This window comes from Calonectris borealis, chromosome 8 (assembly GCF_964195595.1).
Source record: "Calonectris borealis chromosome 8, bCalBor7.hap1.2, whole genome shotgun sequence".
Lineage (NCBI taxonomy): Eukaryota > Metazoa > Chordata > Aves > Procellariiformes > Procellariidae > Calonectris > Calonectris borealis.
Window position 1 is genome coordinate 16,629,476 of NC_134319.1, and position 20,252 is coordinate 16,649,727.

The 20,252-nt window shown below is 42.4% G+C and overlaps 2 protein-coding genes across 9 annotated transcripts in view; one reads left to right on the plus strand and one right to left on the minus strand.

Annotated features, from left to right (window-relative positions):
* Positions 1 to 6,697, plus strand: part of SPATA1 (spermatogenesis associated 1) — an 18,665-nt gene extending 11,968 nt beyond the window's left edge. Inside the window, exons 9-13 of one of the 5 annotated variants that reach the window (XR_012674481.1) lie at positions 203 to 320; positions 1,147 to 1,281; positions 3,070 to 3,239; positions 4,981 to 5,336; positions 6,175 to 6,697. Coding sequence is in view for 3 of the 5 variants with exons in the window: in XM_075156141.1 (XP_075012242.1) it covers positions 203 to 320; positions 1,147 to 1,281; positions 3,070 to 3,239; positions 5,238 to 5,336; positions 6,175 to 6,279 (627 nt within the window). In the remaining 2 variants the exon portion in view is untranslated. The remainder of the gene's footprint in view (positions 1 to 202; positions 321 to 1,146; positions 1,282 to 3,069; positions 3,240 to 4,980; positions 5,337 to 6,174) is intronic. The other 4 variants (XR_012674482.1, XM_075156141.1, XM_075156142.1 and 1 more) reach the window with 4 other exon arrangements.
* CTBS (chitobiase) overlaps positions 1 to 20,124 on the minus strand; it is a 23,857-nt gene extending 3,733 nt beyond the window's left edge. The window contains exons 1-8 of one of the 4 annotated variants that reach the window (XM_075156146.1): positions 19,953 to 20,124; positions 19,291 to 19,429; positions 18,088 to 18,296; positions 11,791 to 11,962; positions 11,141 to 11,238; positions 10,270 to 10,431; positions 9,106 to 9,287; positions 7,428 to 7,862 (exon numbers count right to left, since the gene is read on the minus strand). In XM_075156146.1, the coding sequence (XP_075012247.1) occupies positions 7,838 to 7,862; positions 9,106 to 9,287; positions 10,270 to 10,431; positions 11,141 to 11,238; positions 11,791 to 11,962; positions 18,088 to 18,296; positions 19,291 to 19,429; positions 19,953 to 20,084 (1,119 nt within the window). In that variant the 5' untranslated portion in view covers positions 20,085 to 20,124 and the 3' untranslated portion in view covers positions 7,428 to 7,837. The other 3 variants (XM_075156144.1, XM_075156147.1, XR_012674483.1) reach the window with 3 other exon arrangements.
* Positions 20,125 to 20,252: the final 128 nt, after the last annotated feature.

The window sequence follows — 20,252 nt, forward strand, 5'->3', positions numbered from 1 at the left end:
TTCAGTGTTCTGATTTTATTTGCAGAGGTCCAGCTGTTTTTAATTTAGTAATCATTTGTACTGGTAACAGAATAGAAAAGCTTACATGCAGAATTCAAATTCAGCCCTCCCATTCACTCAGGCCACTTTCAGGGCATATGTCTAATGTAACTATTCAGGATTCTAAGCTATGTACTTATCGTTGTGTCTTTTGACTATCTAGGCAGATCAAAACAAGCAAAATCATCTTACTTATCCAAAAGAATATATTTCGCCTTCTAGTCTGCCTTTTCCGGCACTTTCTGTAAATCCAGATCAAGTTCCTGCAATTCAGGCAGAAAGTGAGTACATGATTCCATATAGAATTGCAGGGGAGTGAACATTTAATCAAGACTCAATAGTTAATGAAGACAGAAATATCTACTTTATGAAAGAATTTGTACATACGTTCATTCACAGTATTGTTACAAATTTTAATTTGTGGGTGGAAAATTCCAGGCATTTATAATTGCATGGGCTGTTCATAGAGCATGGCAGGTTCCCAGTGTTAGAAAACCCAGCTTGTGGACTGGGGGGTGGAAGGAGAAAAGAAGGGAGATTGGATGAAATACTGTTGGCTCATGCGCAAATGTAGCAAAGAAAACCACTAGTAGTATGGCTGAGGATCCTCCACTGTGGTGGAGGAGGAGGGTAGTGAGAAGATAAGTGATTGACCTACTCTTGCAAACTAGTGAAAGTTTGAGATGCCATCCTGCCTATGACCAGCTGGACTTCAAGGCAAAATTTCACTACAGTTTATATTGCAAAGTATTTTGAGCAGGTAATAGTCTTTTGGAGGCTTTTTTGGCTTCATGTGGCAGGAGTTTTCAATGTATGCAGTGTATATGTATCTTGAATATATAGTTTTAATGATAAATTGTCCAGCCATATAAAAGGGTGTTTACTTGTTTGTGTGTGTGTATGAATGCCTGGATGCATGCTGGATTTCTTACTTTTTTCTAATGCACCAGCCATTTCTAAAAGTTAGAGCTAGTTTATTAAAATAAAAGAATTTCTACTGCCTGGTCTGATTGAGCTTTTGGCATGATTTATGATAGGTGCATTACAAAAATCTTGATTGATCCATCCTACTTACAGTATCCAAATGCTTGCTAAATATAATTATAGTATCTTTAGGAAAGAAGATGGCAGAACAATTGCAACGAATGAAGAAAGACAGAAGGCACATGGAAAAAACTAGAGAAGAACTGATCAAAAAAGCTAAAGGGCTCCTGGAACAAAATAAGCTGAGGAGATACCACGGTACACTTTTAATTTATTTTGGAATTTGGAATGATTGAGAAATGACACTGAAACCAATGTGAAAATGTTTGTCTCCTTGATAGTGAGCTTAATTATGGAGAGAGCAGTTTGCTAACGAATAGCTCTGAGAAGGCTCATTTATATAACCGCATGCTGGAAAGATTCAAGGTTGCAATGTTTCCTTCCACTTTTTGTGGCAGTCTTATATCTAAAAATATCCTGGCTTTTATAAACTATTCAAGTTGTGTCCCATGTACACATACAGTGCCCAGGGAGCTACTGCAGGCCGCTTCGCTGTTCGAGGCCCAGGGCAGCCGACATATTCTAAACCTGCCTTTAGCTGGTGCTTACAGATACGGCTTCTCGTTGATAGGGCTTCTAGTTAAATTGCCAGCGTAATACTTTTTGTTCCTCCTATCTAATGGTATTCAGCTTATGGCATGGAAGTTACAAGCCTGTCATGACAAGCTTGACAAACCTTGTTTTTTAACAAGGTAAAATCTCATTGAAATTCCACCCAAATTTTCTTTGTAAAATTATTTTCAAGTTTCTACTTAAACTAATCTCCCTAAGTCACATTACGGTTATATAGAGATGAGGTTTAATCACTTTGATGTTTTGAGAGCGTTCTCTTTGTACTTAAATACAGCTAAATCGCTAGGAGTCTCAACTATTATTTGTAGCTTTGTTGAAAGGAGAATTCTTCCAGTTATTCTCTAAGGGCATGGCTACACTGCACTCTGTAGCATGGTGAAGTTGTATTTATAAAAAAAACCAAACTTGGGTACTTGAAGCAGTAAATCTGTAGTAGCGTGGAGCTGCAAGGCAAGCTTATTTACCCTGCTGAGATAAGCCCTAAATGGCTCCTGCATTGTCTTAAATGATGCTATCCAGTTAGGTAAAATAAAAGTTATATCACAAGGATTCAAACACCTTCTGCAGGTTCTTTAAAAAGTAAGTGCATTTGCAAACATGTTTTTCACAAGGTATGAAGCGAAGATCATATTCTGTAGGAACAGTGATCCAGTGTATATTTAATATCCTCCTAAGATTGCCATGCTGACAGTCAGTCTCAGTTACATACTGTATAGTCCTCCAACAGCTGGGTTCTTTTTGGTAAGTTTCTGAGAAGCAGTTGTTCTGATTTCCTAAAATATGCCTTGAAAGAAGGAATAATTTAAGACGCTTTGCAGGCTAATGGACGTATGTGGCCATAAGACAGCACACCAGATACGGGGGGGATTTATGGGCCAGCTGTTGATAGCACATTAACAACATAGGATGAATCACAGTTAAGTGTAAAGGTAAATAACTGTTTCCCATAATCTTGGGACTTCTGAAATAAGCTGTTCAAAATCTCTGGCCCTGCAGAGCTCAAATTTTGCATAAATCTACAGTGCTAAATATTTTGCTACAGTAAAGCTGTGGCCTTCAGACTGCTGTGGGCATACCAGTCTTCTCGGGTCTGGAGCACTTACTGTGCAGCTGAAACCTGCAGAACAGCCAAGCTGAATGAAATTTTGGTTTTGGACCTGGTGTAATATCTCGGTGGACAGATAGAGAGCCTTTTGTTGCAGGTGATTGTGTGAAAATTCAGTTGCATTTATAATGAATGTCATTTTAATGAAGATTTTTCATTAATTGCTTTTTTTTAAAGAAACCTACTGCCATGTTTTAATGTGTGCATTGGCCAACTGAATCTTGTGAGATCAGTTGGTCGTTACTGTCTTCAGTAGACCTTATGATAAGATGAACAAGACCAAACAGTATTACTGTTTTCCTGTGTAGTTCGTGAGGAATGGAAAAAGAAGTACTTTGAAACTAAGAAAGCTACAGTTTCGCTGGAGGACACTTTAAACAAACTGCGACAGGATTTAGAGCTTTACCACCAGAAATTACTCTTGCAATTGGAAGCCAGAGATAGCCGAAAACGACCAAACAATATGACAAACTCCAAGGTATTTGCTTATATTATTTAATCTCTCTTTTTACACAGTCTGTTTTTTTTGTATAAAATATAAATTAAAGTAATAAATCAATCACCAACCAATTACTTGTAAACTAGCTTTAACAGCCAAATATCCCTCAATGATCTGAGGTATTGAATTTCTTCAGCCCATTCGTCTCTAAAAGACTGAAGAAGTGCTTGAGTCTGAGCATTTGATTCTTTCTGCTTTGTGTCTGTACAATACCTTCTTTTAACAAAATCCCCTTTTGTTTAGTATGATTAATGAATTGTTCAGTTCTATATTATTCTCATCATCCCAAATTTCACGTACACAGGTAATGAATTCTAGTTTGGAGGACAAGAAATGTCTCTGAGGCTTTTGGAGTGGTTGCACCTGAACTATTGTGCAACTGTGAGTCTCATGTTACGTTGTTGGTGTCAAATCATGAGAAGTTCAGAGAGGAATTAAAAAAAGAAAAGACAAAAGAAAAGGGGGAAACACCCTTCCCAATAGCTGTATCTGCTAATTTTCTAAATGCGTTAATGGAAGCAAGTCTGTTGGCAAATCTGAAGCCAGACTAGGAAAAATAAATGTCCCTTTCTTGTATCTGAAAGGTGGGAGAGTGTATGTACAGTCTATTATATACAAATGTGTATTATTTGAGCTATCTTAATATAAATATCTACAGTATAAAAATATTAGTAGGGTTCATATTACATTATATTACTACCTATGTTCAGATATGTTATTGCTCCTTTTGAGGGGGAATATCAGGGGTTTTTTGGGTCTCTCTGGCTAGGCATAAAGAGGCCTTATGTGAAGGGTATGCACAAGTTAACATGCATACAGCAGTTATTTATTGGCTAGCACATACAGAAGATGATAGCTAGGATTTAATGAGCTATTAGGCTAACCACAAGTATGCTCTCCACCCCTCCTAAGCTACATGCTGGCCAGGCAGGCATCAGTCAGGCGGGAAGAGTCAGGCTCTGGGGAACAGGTCCCGCTGTCGCTGGTTTCCCCTCTTCCACCAGTTTTGTCCTCACTGGTGACTCAGCCCAATGATACGGTGATTCCTCAGTAGCCCCAACTCTGCCTGTTTTTTTTCCTGCATGACTGTGTACCTTTCATGCTTTCTCAGTGGTCTGAGCCAGGGATACACAGCTGTGCGGTGTCAGAGCTGGGACCTGGTCCCTTGTTTGCAGGCAGCTACACTCCTGGGTGGGGAGACGCTTACAGCAGGAGCTCAGAGATGAGAGGCTACAGATACCACTTAATGACTCCTTGTATGGGCAACTTTATCGCATCATTTGCTTCAGCTGGCCCATTAATAGCATTTTTAAGGGCTTGGAACATCACGAGATTACCACATACACACCCACCCCCATCCCTCAGTGCTACTGACTTCAAGGGACCACAGCCGACTTACTTACACGAGCTGAGTATCAGAACATATATTTTGAAAACATTAATTTTAGTTTTACAGGTTAATTCAAAGATAGGCCCACCCACACCTACTGCTGAAATGACGTGCTGTATAACCAGGGGTTTATCTGCATTAAACATTACATGAGTGTAGCAATCTCATCAATAAATGTACTGTGACAGAGTGATGCTAAGCCTGTGAGAGAAAGAAAAATTATTTGAAGTATGCCTTTGTATTATAAATGGGGAGTAGCCATAAAAGATAATTGCAAAACAATATGTGCTGTTATTCAAGAGATCTGATCTGGATCTTAACTTCCCAAAGCAACAGGGAGTGGAAGAACCTCCGCACGCCACTGAAGGGCTGGCAGCAGAAGGGAGCTGCCCTCTCTTGGAGAGCAGCCTGCTTGCAGACCGGAGGCAGCCCAGCACACGAAGGACTGGAAGAAAGCAGGGAGTTGGAAAGAGTTTAGAGGATTGTTTCTGAGTGAAGTTTCTGGGTGAAGTAACACCCAATGAATGAATACATGCACTAATGCTGCACTTAAGTTTTGTTGTTGTTTTTGTTGTGGTTTCATATAGAATTACACAATCATCCGGATTACTACAGTGCAGCATGAACTCGATCAGTTGAGGAGGAAGCTGGATGATACAAAAATGAAACTCGTAATAGAAATTAAGGTATTCTGCCTTTTAATTAAAACAGTTGAAATGTTACTGTGTATACAAAAACTTAGATCTTCCCAAACATTAGACGATGTAAATATTTGCTAAACAGTTATTGGTTTATGCTGTTAGTTGTCATCGTAACTTTATCACTTGAGCCAAATTACTCCAGAACACCAGGTTATTAGATGATTTTTGAACATATGGCATTGAAGCAACTTAGATTTTCAAGGTACTATGTAAGCTAAGCTTCACAATCTCTTTCATAAAATTCCCATTTCACTCAAAAGATAATTGAAGGAACATACTTGGTGAGGCACTGATCAGTAGTAGACCATGGCTAAGGAAAAAAAAACTAGTATAAAGGAAAAAAAAAAAAGAGAACGGCTCTCCAAGCAGATGGCAGTCCTCTTTATCTGCTTTATTCCAAACCAGTGCTGCCTATGGCTCCCTTTGGAAGGAAGATGATGGTACAGGCCTTCACATTGGATAGCTTTTCAGCTCTGAATGCTTGAAATAGGAGTCCTCTACATCACAGAGGTTACCCATGCCCCTGTTTACTGGGTAAGCTAAGGTTGGATGTACTTGTTATGCCTCCTCCATTGTATAATAAGGAGTGTAAAGAACAATGAATTTCACAGTTGTCTCTTAAAAACACCAAGGTGAAGTACAGAAGAAAGCAGTGCTAGAACTAGGCTATCTAATTAGACATGTAAAATTTTAAAGATGAAAGACATATCCTGTATTCAGCCACCCTGTATAAAATTCAATCTTAGTTATATAAACCTATATGCATGTCAACTCCAAAAACTTCCTTAAATTGCAATTCCTTAAATTACTGGTTCTTCTGCAGATGAGAAAGCAGGCAGCATCTGATTTACGAGCACTGAGAATGGAACTGACACAGAAGAAGATTCATTCAGCTTTAATTCTCCAGTCCAGAAAATCAGGAATTTAAGAGGATGACATGACTTTAACATCTGTAAAGTCTACAGAAGTTCTGTAATGTATATAGAAGCTCAGAATTTCAGAGCATTTGTTTGTATGTTCTTGAAGTTATCTTGTAAGACATCAACTATATAAATGTTGTGGAATTTGTATACTGAGGAACTGCAGCTCACTTCTTTTTAAATCTCACTAGAAGATTCATCAGCTACTTAAACATACAGTTTAACCTAGCAAAGTGTCTAAAACAAAGCTAAGTTATTTTAAAAGTGCAAATTAGTGAATTGTCTAACATCACATTGGTATGCTGATGTTCCTTCATCAACAAAATACCTACTAAGCAAATAAACCTATAATCTATAACCTGTTCTTATTTTCAGGCACACACATTAAATTTTTGGAAAATGATTAAAATACAGCTTCTGTAGAACTACAGCAACAGTAATCCTTTATTTAGCTATTTACTGACATATATTTTTGTCATTATTAGTATGCCTATCTATAAACTACCAATGTATTATCACCATATTATTATGAAGTATGAACAAAATCTCAGACAATCTTATTTCATATCTAGCTGGTTTTGTTCCTTCTCTTAGTAGGAAAGCCACATGGACATTAACTTTCTTCTGCAGTTAGTGGAAGAGGCAAGTTTTGTCTTGGACAAGCTGTAATGACTTACAGTTTTGCATACTCTTTTTTTTTTAAGTTCGAGCTCATGCATGTGCTTAAAAAACAATTCTCTGAAAGAGTAATCAGAAACCTTTTCTGGATAGTAATTTTTTTAGCTCTCCTGTTTGCCTCTTTCCAGTACCAGATGTTATTACACTAAGCAGAACAATAACATGCTAGGAATTAATGTCAGCTAAAAACGCTGTATTTATTACTGGAAGTGAAACACTCATGGGAAATCAGTAATATGATAAGAAAATTACGCAACTCTCAAAAGGACTAACTTCCAAATGTCTTGATTCAAACCACGCATTATCCAATTTATTTTCTTAAAGATAGAATTTAACAAAGATTTTAGTGCTAAAGTATTAAATTAGTTATTAAAACTACAACCACTTTTGCTCCATTCAGGATTGAATCCTACATTCTGTATTTCAGAATTGTGTCTTATTTAAGACACAAGAGCAGGCAACTAGCTACTGGAAAATCTGAACCTAAATTAAAAAAAAAAAAAAAAAAATCAACTCATGATTCTTGACTGCTACAGGAGAGAGTTTTATTATAAAGTCATGTGGCCTTCAGTTAGCATTTCGTAGGTCAGATCATCCGCTCCAGAAGACCTCTCAATTTCACAAATATCTACCTCACAGTATTTTAGCGTATGAATATAAACAGTAATACAAATTCTGAAGTATCTATATGTCAAATAATCAGTTTCTCCTAAAACCCACAGACCAGAGTTCTAGTGAAGAGCCCTCTGATTTTCCAAGGGAATTTTTTATCTTTATGTAAGAGCAGTAGGCTTCATCATCTGTTTTTCATCACCTGTAGTATCAAGCAGTCAGACACTCATATGAAGTATTCTAGTCTTCTCCTCAGTAGCCATTATGGTAGTGCTGCTATTCTATGGTGTTTTCCCAGTAACTATTTAGCAAAGGAAAAAATCAAAACAAACAAACACCCCCCCACAAAACTGACTACATCTATCTAATTAAATAATTTTTTTAATTAATGGAATCACTTAAGCAGGGCACAGTTGCACTTTAATCTGGTTGTGAAACAGTTCTGAGAAGCAGAGCAGCAGTGTGGGCTGTAAGCTGTGGGACAAGTAAAGCATAAACAGACAACACTATTTACCAACCGTAGTGAAGACAGCATTTTATTTAACAAAAAAAAATCCTGTAAACACCAGTCAATCTTTCCATCACTACAGATATTTTGAAAAGTTACACAATTTCTCTAGGCAAATTATTTTATGAATAATATGAACTAGAAAGAAAAATATAACCTCATATTATCTCAGAGGCAACACTACATAAAAACCAAACAACAGGCTACTGAATGAATCTTAAAGTGTGTGGAAAAATACATATACAGTTCATTAAATAAGCTTCTGAGTTCTAGTTTTCGGAAAGTAAAGTTTGAAACGGAAGACAGCATCATCTAAGTCCTCTCCATATTAATGTTCCCTCTTCAAGATAAGGTCCAAGACTTTTGGCTTTTGAAACTAAGGAATTTACGTGATACATAAACACAGTGAAACTGGAGTTTATTAAATATTCCTTTCTAACAACAAGTCTGATAAAAATCTTAATGGCAACTATTTCATGTTACGTAATTTCTTCAGTCAATAAAATATTTTAATCTCTAGAAAAGTAACCAAGTACAAGCACAAGTTTCACCAAACTGCATGTAAGCAACAATCTGTCTTTCCAGTATTCTGTGTTTAATCCGATTCAAGAGTGACTTAGCTAAAATATAGCTTCTCAGGAAGCTGAGACTGCACCATGCGACCCCAGAATAAATACCTGCTGCACCAGGCAGCTTTAGCAAAGGATCATTATGAGATTGCTCCTGTAAATCCACCACCTGGTCTTACTTGTTACCAGATACACACTGGGTTCAAGCTTTAACCAACTTATAGTAGTTGTGAAAAATGAAAAAGATGAGCCGCCCTTTAAAAAAAAAAAAACACTGCTAAAGCCACATTGGAACTTTTTGAAGAATGAAAATATAGCTTTGCATACAAAATAACACGAGGAATTTGGCTAGTTCTCGAAGTTTTTGTAATCACGGTGTATTTATATAAAGTCAAAATCTATGATAGTATAAGCCATAATAAAAATTTACCAATTTTCATCATTCTAAATCCAGGGTTCACACTTACGGTGTCAGGGCTTGCCACATTGCTTCAGTTTGTTGTTCTGCTACAGCCTCCCTGGAATAGTCAAGACTATTTCCATTCCACATGCCAATGCCCCTTAAACCCCGATTCTTCGCATAGGCTGCTTTTAAAGAGATGCTGCGAGGGTCATCATACCATACCTGGTGGAAGTGACCAAAAGAATCCTAGAAAAACATTTAAACACTAGCATCAGTATCTACCTACCTATATAAACATGACACATTATAGTTCATTGAGATTTGATTACATTTTCTGTTGAACGCAGTGAAAAGTACAATTAAAAACTCAGATATACAAGCACTGTAGATTTATATAATGATACTTCCCTGATTTTCACACAGGACAATTAAAAATTTAAGTCAAATACTTGGCTATATTTTTACTTGTAGAATCTAAGTTATAAAGCAGTGATATATTTTAACTGAAGTTAGATGAAAAGACATAGCTAATTTGTATTTTAATAATTTTTTAAAATACAGCTAAAATCTCAGATACACTATCTAATCTAACAGGTGAATCTAGTTAGAAATTAAGTGCTTTTTTCAGCAATAAACAATTTCAGAGGAGGTTATAAAATTTTGTTACAGTTATGTTGCTTTGACCTGGTCATTGCTTACAAAACCTTTTAGTCATCTGCATGTGAAACTTAAAATTAGTCTAAAGAAACAAGACGAAATGCATACACTGTTGTTCACGTAAGCACAGTCATTCATGGACTCCTTCACTATGTCTATGTAGACACCAAATGCAGAAGAGAACATGCACACAAGCCACTGGGTTAGAAAAACTTAAGAGCATCTCAGAATCTGTTTTAGTTTAAATCAGTCATCAACTTATAAAAGTAACTGTAACAGTGAAGGATGGAGCTATAGGATTTCTTTGTGCCAAAACGTCCTTGTTGACATGATACAATCTCTCGAGAAACTGCAAAGTAATAAAGATCTTTATTACTCCTGTAGTTTTCAGTCACTGCACCCCTCTTTCAAACTAGAAATTCAAGATATGGAAATCCAGCCATCCTTTACTACATGAAAAAAACAAGTAGAAAACACAAATGGAAGACTCTAACCCTGAAAACTTTATAATCAAAGAACTATAGTTCCTGAACATTTACTCCACAACATGGTGTCTTACAAAGACACTTACCTTGTATTCATAAAATGGAGACTTCTGTACCTCATCCCACAGCACCCCTGAAAGAGAACTGTTCACCTGCTTCATTATTGCTCCGTAGGGGACCTGACGCCCCGCAGCATCACTGCAAGGAGCCCCACGGAAAGGTACTTTGGAAAGGGAACAAACATGATCCTGAAAAAAAAGCAGAAGGCATGAGTTTCATGTTACATACATTTATTGAACTCGAAAATAGCAGAATACAGCCCAGAACAAAGTCACAAAAGGCACTGGGGTCTCAAAAATCCCATCAAGTATCTGTGCCAGACATACTGTTTGTAGACAGAAGTAAATTAAAAGTTAAATTTTGTTTACTCTGTAGTAATACAGGATTGGATGGACATCATTTAACTTACAGAGTTGTCTTATCTTTTCCACTTTTAATTCACTCTTACATTTTTCATAAGTATAATGTTGTTTGAGGCTCCATGATTTATCCATAAACTGCTATACTTTAATAGTCATAGGTTTGCTATGGTTTATTGCACCTGGTCTTTAAGCAGTGAGCTTAGTGACTGTGTTGAGAAGACAGATAAAAGTGTTGTAGTGCCTTTGGACATCATCTCTTCTCACACAGATAACATCTATAGCTCCTTAGTCAAACATGGCACTTGGGTATCGTGGGGTTCAGGTTGCCTAGGGAGAGATAAAATGCCTTGTTTGGTAACACACTGCTCATCAGTTATCAGCCAAGCAAAAGTCTCTGTCTTGAGTCCCAGCTTAATGCTCTTACCCATCAGACCATAGTATTTCCTAATCCAAAAACAGGATCACCCAAATCTAGCTGTCTCTTTCCAAGGAAAAAATTAACAGTACGATTGTAAATGAATAATCTTCATCTTACCTTAGACAGGTTTTGGCAGACATAGTCATAGCCATACCAGGGGACACCCATCACAAGCTTCGCAGGATCAATGCCCATAGTAATGTACTCTTCATATCCTAGTTTTGAAGGAAATAAAAATTAAGATGCATTATTCATTTTCCCATGCTTTTTATTCTTCAAACTAATCTAGAGCCAGAGCCAATGTAGGACTTGCATGATCGCCAGACAGAGGCTAAGGTGCAAGCTCTTCTTTACCTCCCACCTGCATACTCCTAGACTTGCTCTATTCAGATCCTAGTAACTGCTCTAGTTGCTTACATTTAAAACCAGCTGCCTATAGCAGCCGTTCACAAGGATGAGAAAAACGTTTCAGGTTCTTTGCAAGCCCAGGCAGACAATTGCTTTGGCTGCCGTTTGTCATTCTAAAAGTGCTCTTCATAATCATGAGCGCTAGACAATTACAAGTAACAAGATACAACTGCTAAAGGTCTATCCGTAGTGTCATAAGGATCTAAGGTACTATTTTCACATTAGGACAACACATATTTGAGCACACTCGAAAGCCTTAATACAACCAAAAAACTTGTCTACGAAAAGGCAATCTTTTCTATCTATTCATGTGAACAAATGGAAATATTCTGATTCCTGGGGAGGCGTTTTCTCCTCACCAACTAAAGTCTGCAGGTAAGGAGCATTGGCTTTTGCAATACAGTCTGTCCAGATCTGACTCTGTTCATCGTATGACATCACAAATAAGAAGTCACAGGCATCTGCAATCCCAGTGTAGTTGTAGCACCTTTTATCTATGCATGCTGGAGACCAAGCCACATCAAATGTTACCTGAAGGAAAAATGCACAAGTTAGTATCGTGAATCACAGAATCATAGAATCATAGAACGGTTTGGGTTGGAAGGGACCTTAAAGATCATCTAGTTCCAACCCCCCTGCCATGGTCAGGGACACCTTCCACTAGACCAGGTTGCTCTAAGCCCCATCCAACCTGGCCTTGAACACTGCCAGGGATGGGGCATCCTCAACTTCTCTGGGCAGTGCTTCACCACCCCCATAGTGAAGAATTTCCTCCTTGTATCTAATCTAAATCTACCCTCTTTCAGTTTAAAGCCATTACCCCATGTCCTATCACCACATGCCCTTGTAAAAAGTCCCTCTCCAGCTTTCTTGTAGGCCCCCTTCAGGTACTGGAAGGCTGCTATAAGGTCTCCGCAGAGCCTTCTCTTCTCCAGGCTGAACAATCCCAACCTCTCAGCCTGTCTTCATAGGAGAGGTGCTCCAGCCCTCTGATCATCTTCATGGCCCTCCTCTGGACTTGCTCCAACAGATCCATGTCGTCTTATGTTGGGGGCCCCAGAGCTGAATGCAGTACTCCAGGTGAGGTCTCACAAGAGTGGAGTAGAGGGGCAGAATCACCTCCCTCGACCTACTGGTCACGCTTCTTTTGATGCAGCCCAGGATATGGTTGGCTTTCTGGGCTGCAAGTGCCCCTTGCCAGGTCACATTGAGCTACTGTCCTGGTTTCGGCTGGGATAGGGTTAAATTTCTTCCTAGTGCTGTGTTTTGGATTTAGTATGAGGAGAATGTTGATAACACACTGATGTTTTCAGTTGTTGCTAAGTGCCCTCCTAGTCCAAGGACAGCTCCCGTGCCTACTGACTGAGCTAGGTACACAAGATGGGAGGGAACATAATCAGGACGGCCAGCCCAGCTGGCCAATGGAGTATTCCATACCATGTGACGTCATGCTCAGTATATGAATGGTAGGCGTGATCCAGGAAGTACCGATCGCTACTTGGTTATCGGTCAGCGCGGGTGGTGAGCAATTGCATTGTGCATCACTCATTTTGTATATTCTATCATTATTTATTATCATTATTCTCCCTTTTCTGTTCTATTAAACTGTCTTTATCTCAACCCACGAGTTTTTCTCACTCTTACCCTTCCGATTCTCTCCCCGTCCCATTGGGGGGCGGGGGGAGTGAGTGAGCGGCTGCGTGGTATTTGGCTGCCTGCCAGGTTAAACCACGACAGTCCTTTTTGGCGCCCAACGTGGGGCTTCTTCAGCACGTATCACCTCCTCCTCTGTGGATATGCCAAAATCTTTGCCTTCTGGCCAGTTCGTGATCACCTCCAAGATTCCTGGGCGACTGGGGTTTCCTATTCGGGCCCGTTGTGTGATCAGTGCGACCCACTTACTCCACGTAGCATCGGTTGCATGATGTGTGGAGGGGACCCTCCCTTTGAACATCCAGCCCAGCACCGGCAGTCGGGGTGCCAGGAGGAGGAAAGGGACAACCGGGTTTACTGGACTGTGTGGATTCGATGGCCTGGCACATCAGAGCCACAGGAGTATAAGGCTCTCGTAGACACTGGTGCACAGTGCACCCTAATGCCATCAAGCTATAAAGGGGCAGAACCCATTTGTATTTCTGGAGTGACAGGGGGATCCCAAGAGTTAACTGTGTTGGAGGCTGAAGTGAGCCTGACCGGGAACGAGTGGCAGAAGCACCCCATTGTGACTGGCCCAGAGGCTCCGTGCATCCTTGGCATAGACTACCTCAGGAGAGGGTATTTTAAGGACCCAAAAGGGTATCGGTGGGCTTTTGGTATAGCTGCCCTGGAGACAGAGGAAATTAAACAGCTGTCCACCTTGCCAGGTCTCTCAGAGGACCCTTCTGTTGTGGGGTTGTTGAGGGTTGAAGAACAACAGGTACCAATCGCTACCACAACAGTGCACCGGCGGCAATACCGCACCAACCGAGACTCCCTGATCCCCATCCATGAGCTGATTCGTCGACTGGAGAGCCAAGGAGTGATCAGCAAGACTCGCTCACCCTTCAACAGTCCCATATGGCCAGTGCGAAAGTCTAATGGAGAGTGGAGACTAACAGTAGACTACCGTGGCCTGAACGAAGTCACACCGCCACTGAGTGCTGCCGTGCCGGACATGCTAGAACTTCAATACGAACTGGAGTCGAAGGCAGCCAAGTGGTACGCCACAATTGACATTGCTAATGCCTTCTTCTCCATCCCTTTGGCAGCAGAGTGCAGGCCACAGTTTGCTTTCACTTGGAGGGGCGTCCAGTACACCTGGAACCGACTGCCCCAGGGGTGGAAACACAGCCCTACCATTTGCCATGGACTGATCCACACCGCACTGGAACAGGGTGAGGCTCCGGAACACCTGCAATACATTGATGACATCATCGTGTGGGGCAACACAGCAGAAGAAGTTTTTGAGAAAGGGGAGAGAATAATTCAAATCCTTCTGAAAGCCGGTTTTGCCATAAAACAAAGTAAGGTCAAGGGACCTGCACAGGAGATCCAGTTTTTAGGAATAAAATGGCAAGATGGACGTCGTCAGATCCCAATGGATGTGATCAACAAAATAACAGCCATGTCCCCACCAACTAGCAAAAGGGAAACACAAGCTTTCTTAGGCGTTGTGGGTTTTTGGAGAATGCATATTCCAAATTACAGTCAGATCGTAAGCCCCCTCTATCAAGTGACCAGGAAGAAGAACGACTTCAGATGGGGCCCTGAGCAACGACAAGCCTTTGAACAAATTAAACAGGAGATAGTTCATGCAGTAGCCCTTGGGCCAGTCCGGGCAGGACAAGATGTAAAGAATGTGCTCTACACCGCAGCCGGGGAGAATGGTCCTACCTGGAGCCTCTGGCAGAAAGCACCAGGGGAGACTCGAGGTCGACCCTTAGGGTTCTGGAGTCGGGGATACAGAGGATCCGAGGCCCGCTACACTCCAACTGAGAAGGAGATATTGGCAGCATATGAAGGGGTTCGAGCTGCTTCGGAAGTGGTTGGCACTGTCCTGGTTTCGGCTGGGATAGGGTTAAATTTCTTCCTAGTGCTGTGTTTTGGATTTAGTATGAGGAGTGAGTGAGCGGCTGCGTGGTATTTGGCTGCCTGCCAGGTTAAACCACGACAGCTTCTCATCCACCAACATCCCCAAGTCCTTCTCCTCAGGGCTGCTCTCAATCCATTCTCTGCCCAGCCTGTATTTGTGCTTGGGATTGCCCAGACCCATGTGCAGGACCTTGCACTTGGCCTTGTTGAACTTCATGAGGTTCGCACGGGCCCACCTCTCAAGCCTGTCAAGGTCCCTCTGGATGGCATCCCTTCCCTCCAGCGTATCAACCGCACCACACAGCTTGGTGTCGTCGGCAAACTTGCTGAGGGTGCACTCAATCCCACTGTCCAAGTCACCGATGAAGATGTTAAACAGCACCGGTCCCAATACTGACCACTCAGGAACACCACTTAGCGCTGGTCTCAACTTGGACATCAAGCTGTTGACCGCAACTCTTTGAGTGTGACCATCCAGCCAATTCCTTATCCACCAAGTGGTCCCTCCGTCAGATCCATGTCTCTCCAATTTAGAGACAAGGATGTCATGTGGAACAGTGTCAAATGCTTTGCACAAGTCCAGGTAAATGACGTCAGTTGCTCTTCCCTTATCCACCAACGCTGCAACCCTGTCGTCGAACGCCACCACATTTGTCAGGCACGATTTGCCCTTAGTGAAGCCATGCTGGCTGTCACCAACCACCTCCTTATTTTCCATGTGCCTTAACATAGTTTCCACGAGGATCAGCTTCATGACCTTGCTGGGCACAGAGGTGAGACTGACTGGCCTGTAGTTCCCCAGGTCTTCCTTTTTTCCCTTTTTGAAAATGGGCATTATGTTTCCCCTTTTCCAGCCAGTGGGAACTTCACCGGCCTGCCACGACTTCTCAAATATGATGGATAGTGGCTTAGCAACTTCATCCGCCAGTTCCCTCAGGACCCGCATTTGCATCTCATCAGGTCCCATGGTCTTGTGCAGCTTCAGGTTCCTTAGATGGTGTCGAAGCTGACCTTCTCCTACAGTGGGTGGTGGTTCTTCTCTTAGTCCCTGCCTTTGCCTTCTGTCACTTGACTGGTGTGGCTTCAGCACTTGCCGGTGAAGACTAAGGCAAAAAAGTCATTGAGTACCTCAGCCTTCTCCATATCCCGGGTAACCAGGTCTCCCATTTCCCTCTGGAAGGGGCCCACATTTTCCCTAGTCTTCCTTTTATCACCGACATACCTTTAGAAGCTTTTCTTGTTGCCCTTGACGTCCCTGGCCAGATTTAATTCTATCAGGGCTTTAGCTTTCCTAACTTGATCCCTGGCTGCTTGGACAATTTCTCTGTATTCCTCCCAGACTACCTGTCCTTGCTTCCACCCTCTGTAGGCTTCCTTTTTGTGTTTGCGTTTGTCCAGGAGCTCCTTGTTCATCCATGCAGGCCTCCTGGTGTTTTTGCCTGACTTCCTCTTTGTTGGGATGCATCACTCCTGAGCTTGGAGGAGGTGATCCTTGAATATTAATCAGCTTTCTTGGGCCCCTCTTCCCTCCAGGGCTTTATCCCATGGTACTCTACCAACCAGATCCCTGAAGAGGCCAAAGTCTGCTCTCCTGAAGGCCAGGGTAGTGAGCTTACTGTGCGCCCTCCTCGGTGCCCTAAGGATCTTGAACTCCACCATTTCATGGTCACTGCAGCCAAGGCTTCCCTTGAGCTTCACATTCCCCACCAGCCCCTTCTTGTTGGTGAGAACAAGGTCCAGCACAGGACCTCTCCTCATTGGCTTCTCTACCACTTGGAGAAGGAAGTTATCATCAACACATTCCAGGAACCTCCTGGATTGCTTATGTCCTGCTGTGTTGTCCTTCCAACAGATATGGGAGTGGTTGAAGTGCCCCATGAGGACCAGGGCTTGTGAATGCGAGGCTGCTCCTATCTGTCTATAGAGGGCCTCATCCGCTCAATCTTCCTGTTTGGGTGGCCTGTAGCAGATCCCCACCATAACGTCACCTGTCCCTGCCCTCCCTTTAATCCTGACCCATAAGCTCTTGGTCATCCATCCATCCATCTTGGTTACCTCATCCATCCCCCGGCGGAGCCCCATGCACTCCAGCTGGTCATTGACACAGAGGGTGACACCCCTTTCTCGCCTCCCTGCCTGTCCTTCCTAAAGAGCCTGTATCCCTCCATTCCAACTCTCCAATCATAGGATCCATCCCACCACGTCTCCGTGATGCCAATAAGATCACAGCCCTGCAGGTGTGCGCACGTCTCTAACTCCTCTTGTTTATTCCCCGTGCTACGTGCGTTTGCATAGAGGCATTTAAGTTGGGCCCCCGATGAAGCTGTCTTACTGGCTGGAGTGCCTGGAATTCCCTTGTGCTGCTCTTCAGGTGCTCTCCTGCTGACCTGTGATCCTCCTCCAGGCTCTGGGCACCTATTGCTGGCACTGGCATCAAACTGGTAGGAGTGGGATGGATTGAGGTTCCCCTCCCCCCAGCAACTTTATGGCACTCAGGCGCCCTTGTTTTCTCTTTAAAAAAAGCTGTAACTTTTAAAGTTACATTTCCCAAATGTTGCACAGTGTTTAACACACGGTGATACTAATGAACTACAGGAGAAGCTGCTCAGCTGATAAAACAAACATTAGATAATAAACAGTGAGTGCCCCTATTAGTGAATTCAAAACAGCTAAGAAATTAAAATATAACATGAAAACCATCTGATCAAAAATATGACGCATGATGCAAATCCTTCAAACTTTAGTGATGAGTTTACCAAAACATTGTCAAGCTTTTGCACCAGAAGTATTTGCTCTACTTTCAAAGATTCATTAAGCCATACTAATAACTGCCAGCTCACACAAGGCAATAACATTGTATCTACAAATCTCAATGGAACCCTTCTTCCATTTAAATTTATACAGGTCAAAAAGAGTGATTCTTATGATAGCATATCATAGTTAACATTCATAATTAACCATTCATGAGAATATCATGCTTTAGATCTGCATACATTTTTTCATATTCATATGCTAAACAGCATTCTCAAAACTCCTTGCATTTATAAAGTTAAACTTAATGTTTATACAAAGTACATTATTATTACCTGTGATCCTGGTATTTCTCTGTGAAAAGCATCTGTAGCTTCTTTAACAAGCTCTGTTAATGCATAATACTCAGGGGAGGTTTCGTTAACTTCTTGCTCTATATCTATGTTAATTCCATCCATATACTGTTTTTTTGCAAGGTCCACCTGTTGGGATATCCACGCCGCTCTTTTAGCAGGATCAACAATTTCCTTAAGAGGTACATCACCTAGACAAGAGGCCTTTAAGAGTTAGCACGTATTTGCACCGCAGTAATAGTAAGGAGGAAAGGTTTGTCTTTACTAAACTGACAAACGTAACCACAAAATAAAAAATCCCCATGCCCATACTGGTAAAATAAAAGGAGTTAACTTTTTACCCAAGCATAATTTTGAGAATCCATCCCAAAAGAGATTACCAGATTCTTTGAGACAGCAGTGTTTAATACTAAGTTCCTTTTGGATTTTTTCTACCATGTTAATCTCCTTACTTCTGCTTATATTCTTTTAGCCACTGTAAACTTCCTTTCTTGAGATCAATGTACTTTCAGTATTTCCACGGAGCCAGAGGGATTGCATCTTACTGTTTAGATAAACATACTTTTATGTTTAACCTTTGTTGCTTTCCACATTGTGGTCTTGGATTCTGTTTTTGCGTCAACAGAGCCAAAACGCGATTACATCCTGTAAGCTGTAATGGACTTTGTCTTTCTAATCAGCATTTGTACCTGCACAGAGTTCCCAAGTATTCATGTTTTAAAACTCAACCACTTCCTAATACAGAGGGATTGATTTAAGTGAAAAATACTAAAAATTACTTAAAATCCCTTCCCTTACTCTGTCTTTTGGGTACTGTGCGTAACATCCAGAATATAGACTCAAATAAGTATCTTCTACAGGCTTTTCCTTTCCTCCCCTCCTCCCTGTTCCTCCACAACTGTGATGTTCCCTGTTAGAGAACTTTTATTTAGATGTCACTGGAATGGTTTTGTTATTACTATGGCAGAAGGCAACGCTGCTTTTCTTCTTAATACCCTGCACACCAGCACGTGCAAAATGTCAAGGTATTATAGTCCTGTGTGCATTATCCCCTTATTAATTAATCCTCTTACTGATTTTTAATACTCTGCATACATGTGAATGTGAAATGTCAAGGTATTATAGCCCTATGCACATTATGTTCTTATTCATGAATCATATCCACATTTTCGCAATGTAACCAACCTTTCAGTACTATCCTGGAGCCTTGAGAGTGAGCATAGCACATGAGCTCAGGATCGTACTTTCCGAAAGCTGCTACAGTTGTAATTTTTGACCAGTTGTAGGATTTCCAGGTTTCCTTTCCCACATCGAACACGAAGACCTGGAAAAGGGGTAAAAAGCACCCTCATTAGCTCCAAACACTTCTCAGCAGGACTATTATTTTCCGCACGCCTCTTAAGAAGGTACGTGACTTGTGTCTCTGGAAACCAGCTCGCACACTTGCTTCTCTGCGCTCCGCCAGCTTGCAGGAACAGCTCCCCAGGGCCGCGAGCGGTGGCCCGGCAGCCAGGCCAGGAAGGGTCGCGGTTTATGGCAGCTGTGTGCAGCACAACCCTGCAGCGGGGACAGCAGCCTGCAAAACCAAACTCATCGCAGCTCTGGCATTTCCTTGTATATCACATGCACCTATTTTTTAAAAATCTGCTCGACTCTAATGCGGGCAATTAAAACAAGGCAGCGGCGCACGGTGTGCTTAACATGCTCCTAAACCGCGCAGGCCGCCCCGGGACCGGCCTTCGCCTCTCCCGGGCTGCTCTGCCCAGCCCTCGGCACTCCCCGGGGCCCAGAGCCGCCGGGCCAGGCCGGGCCGGGCCGGGGGGCCGGAGTCGCCGAGGGACGCGCACCTCGAAGCCGCCCGTGCCCGTGACGGGGTGGCAGAGCCGCGGGTCCTGGCAGGGGCACGCACCGGCGGCGGGGCCGCCCAGCAGCTGCAGGAGGCCGAGCGGCAGCAGCCACCCGCCCCACGGCCGCCCCATGGCGGGTCGCCGCTTCCGCCTCGGGACCGGCGGCGGGCGGGGCGCGCTGGGTGCCGGTCCGGCCGCGCAGCTCCGCCCCGCGGCCCGCGGGGGAGCGCCCCGGGGAGGCGCCGTTGTGTCCCCGCCGAGGGGCGGGGGTGCGCCCGGGGCGGCCTCCCGGCGTGAGGG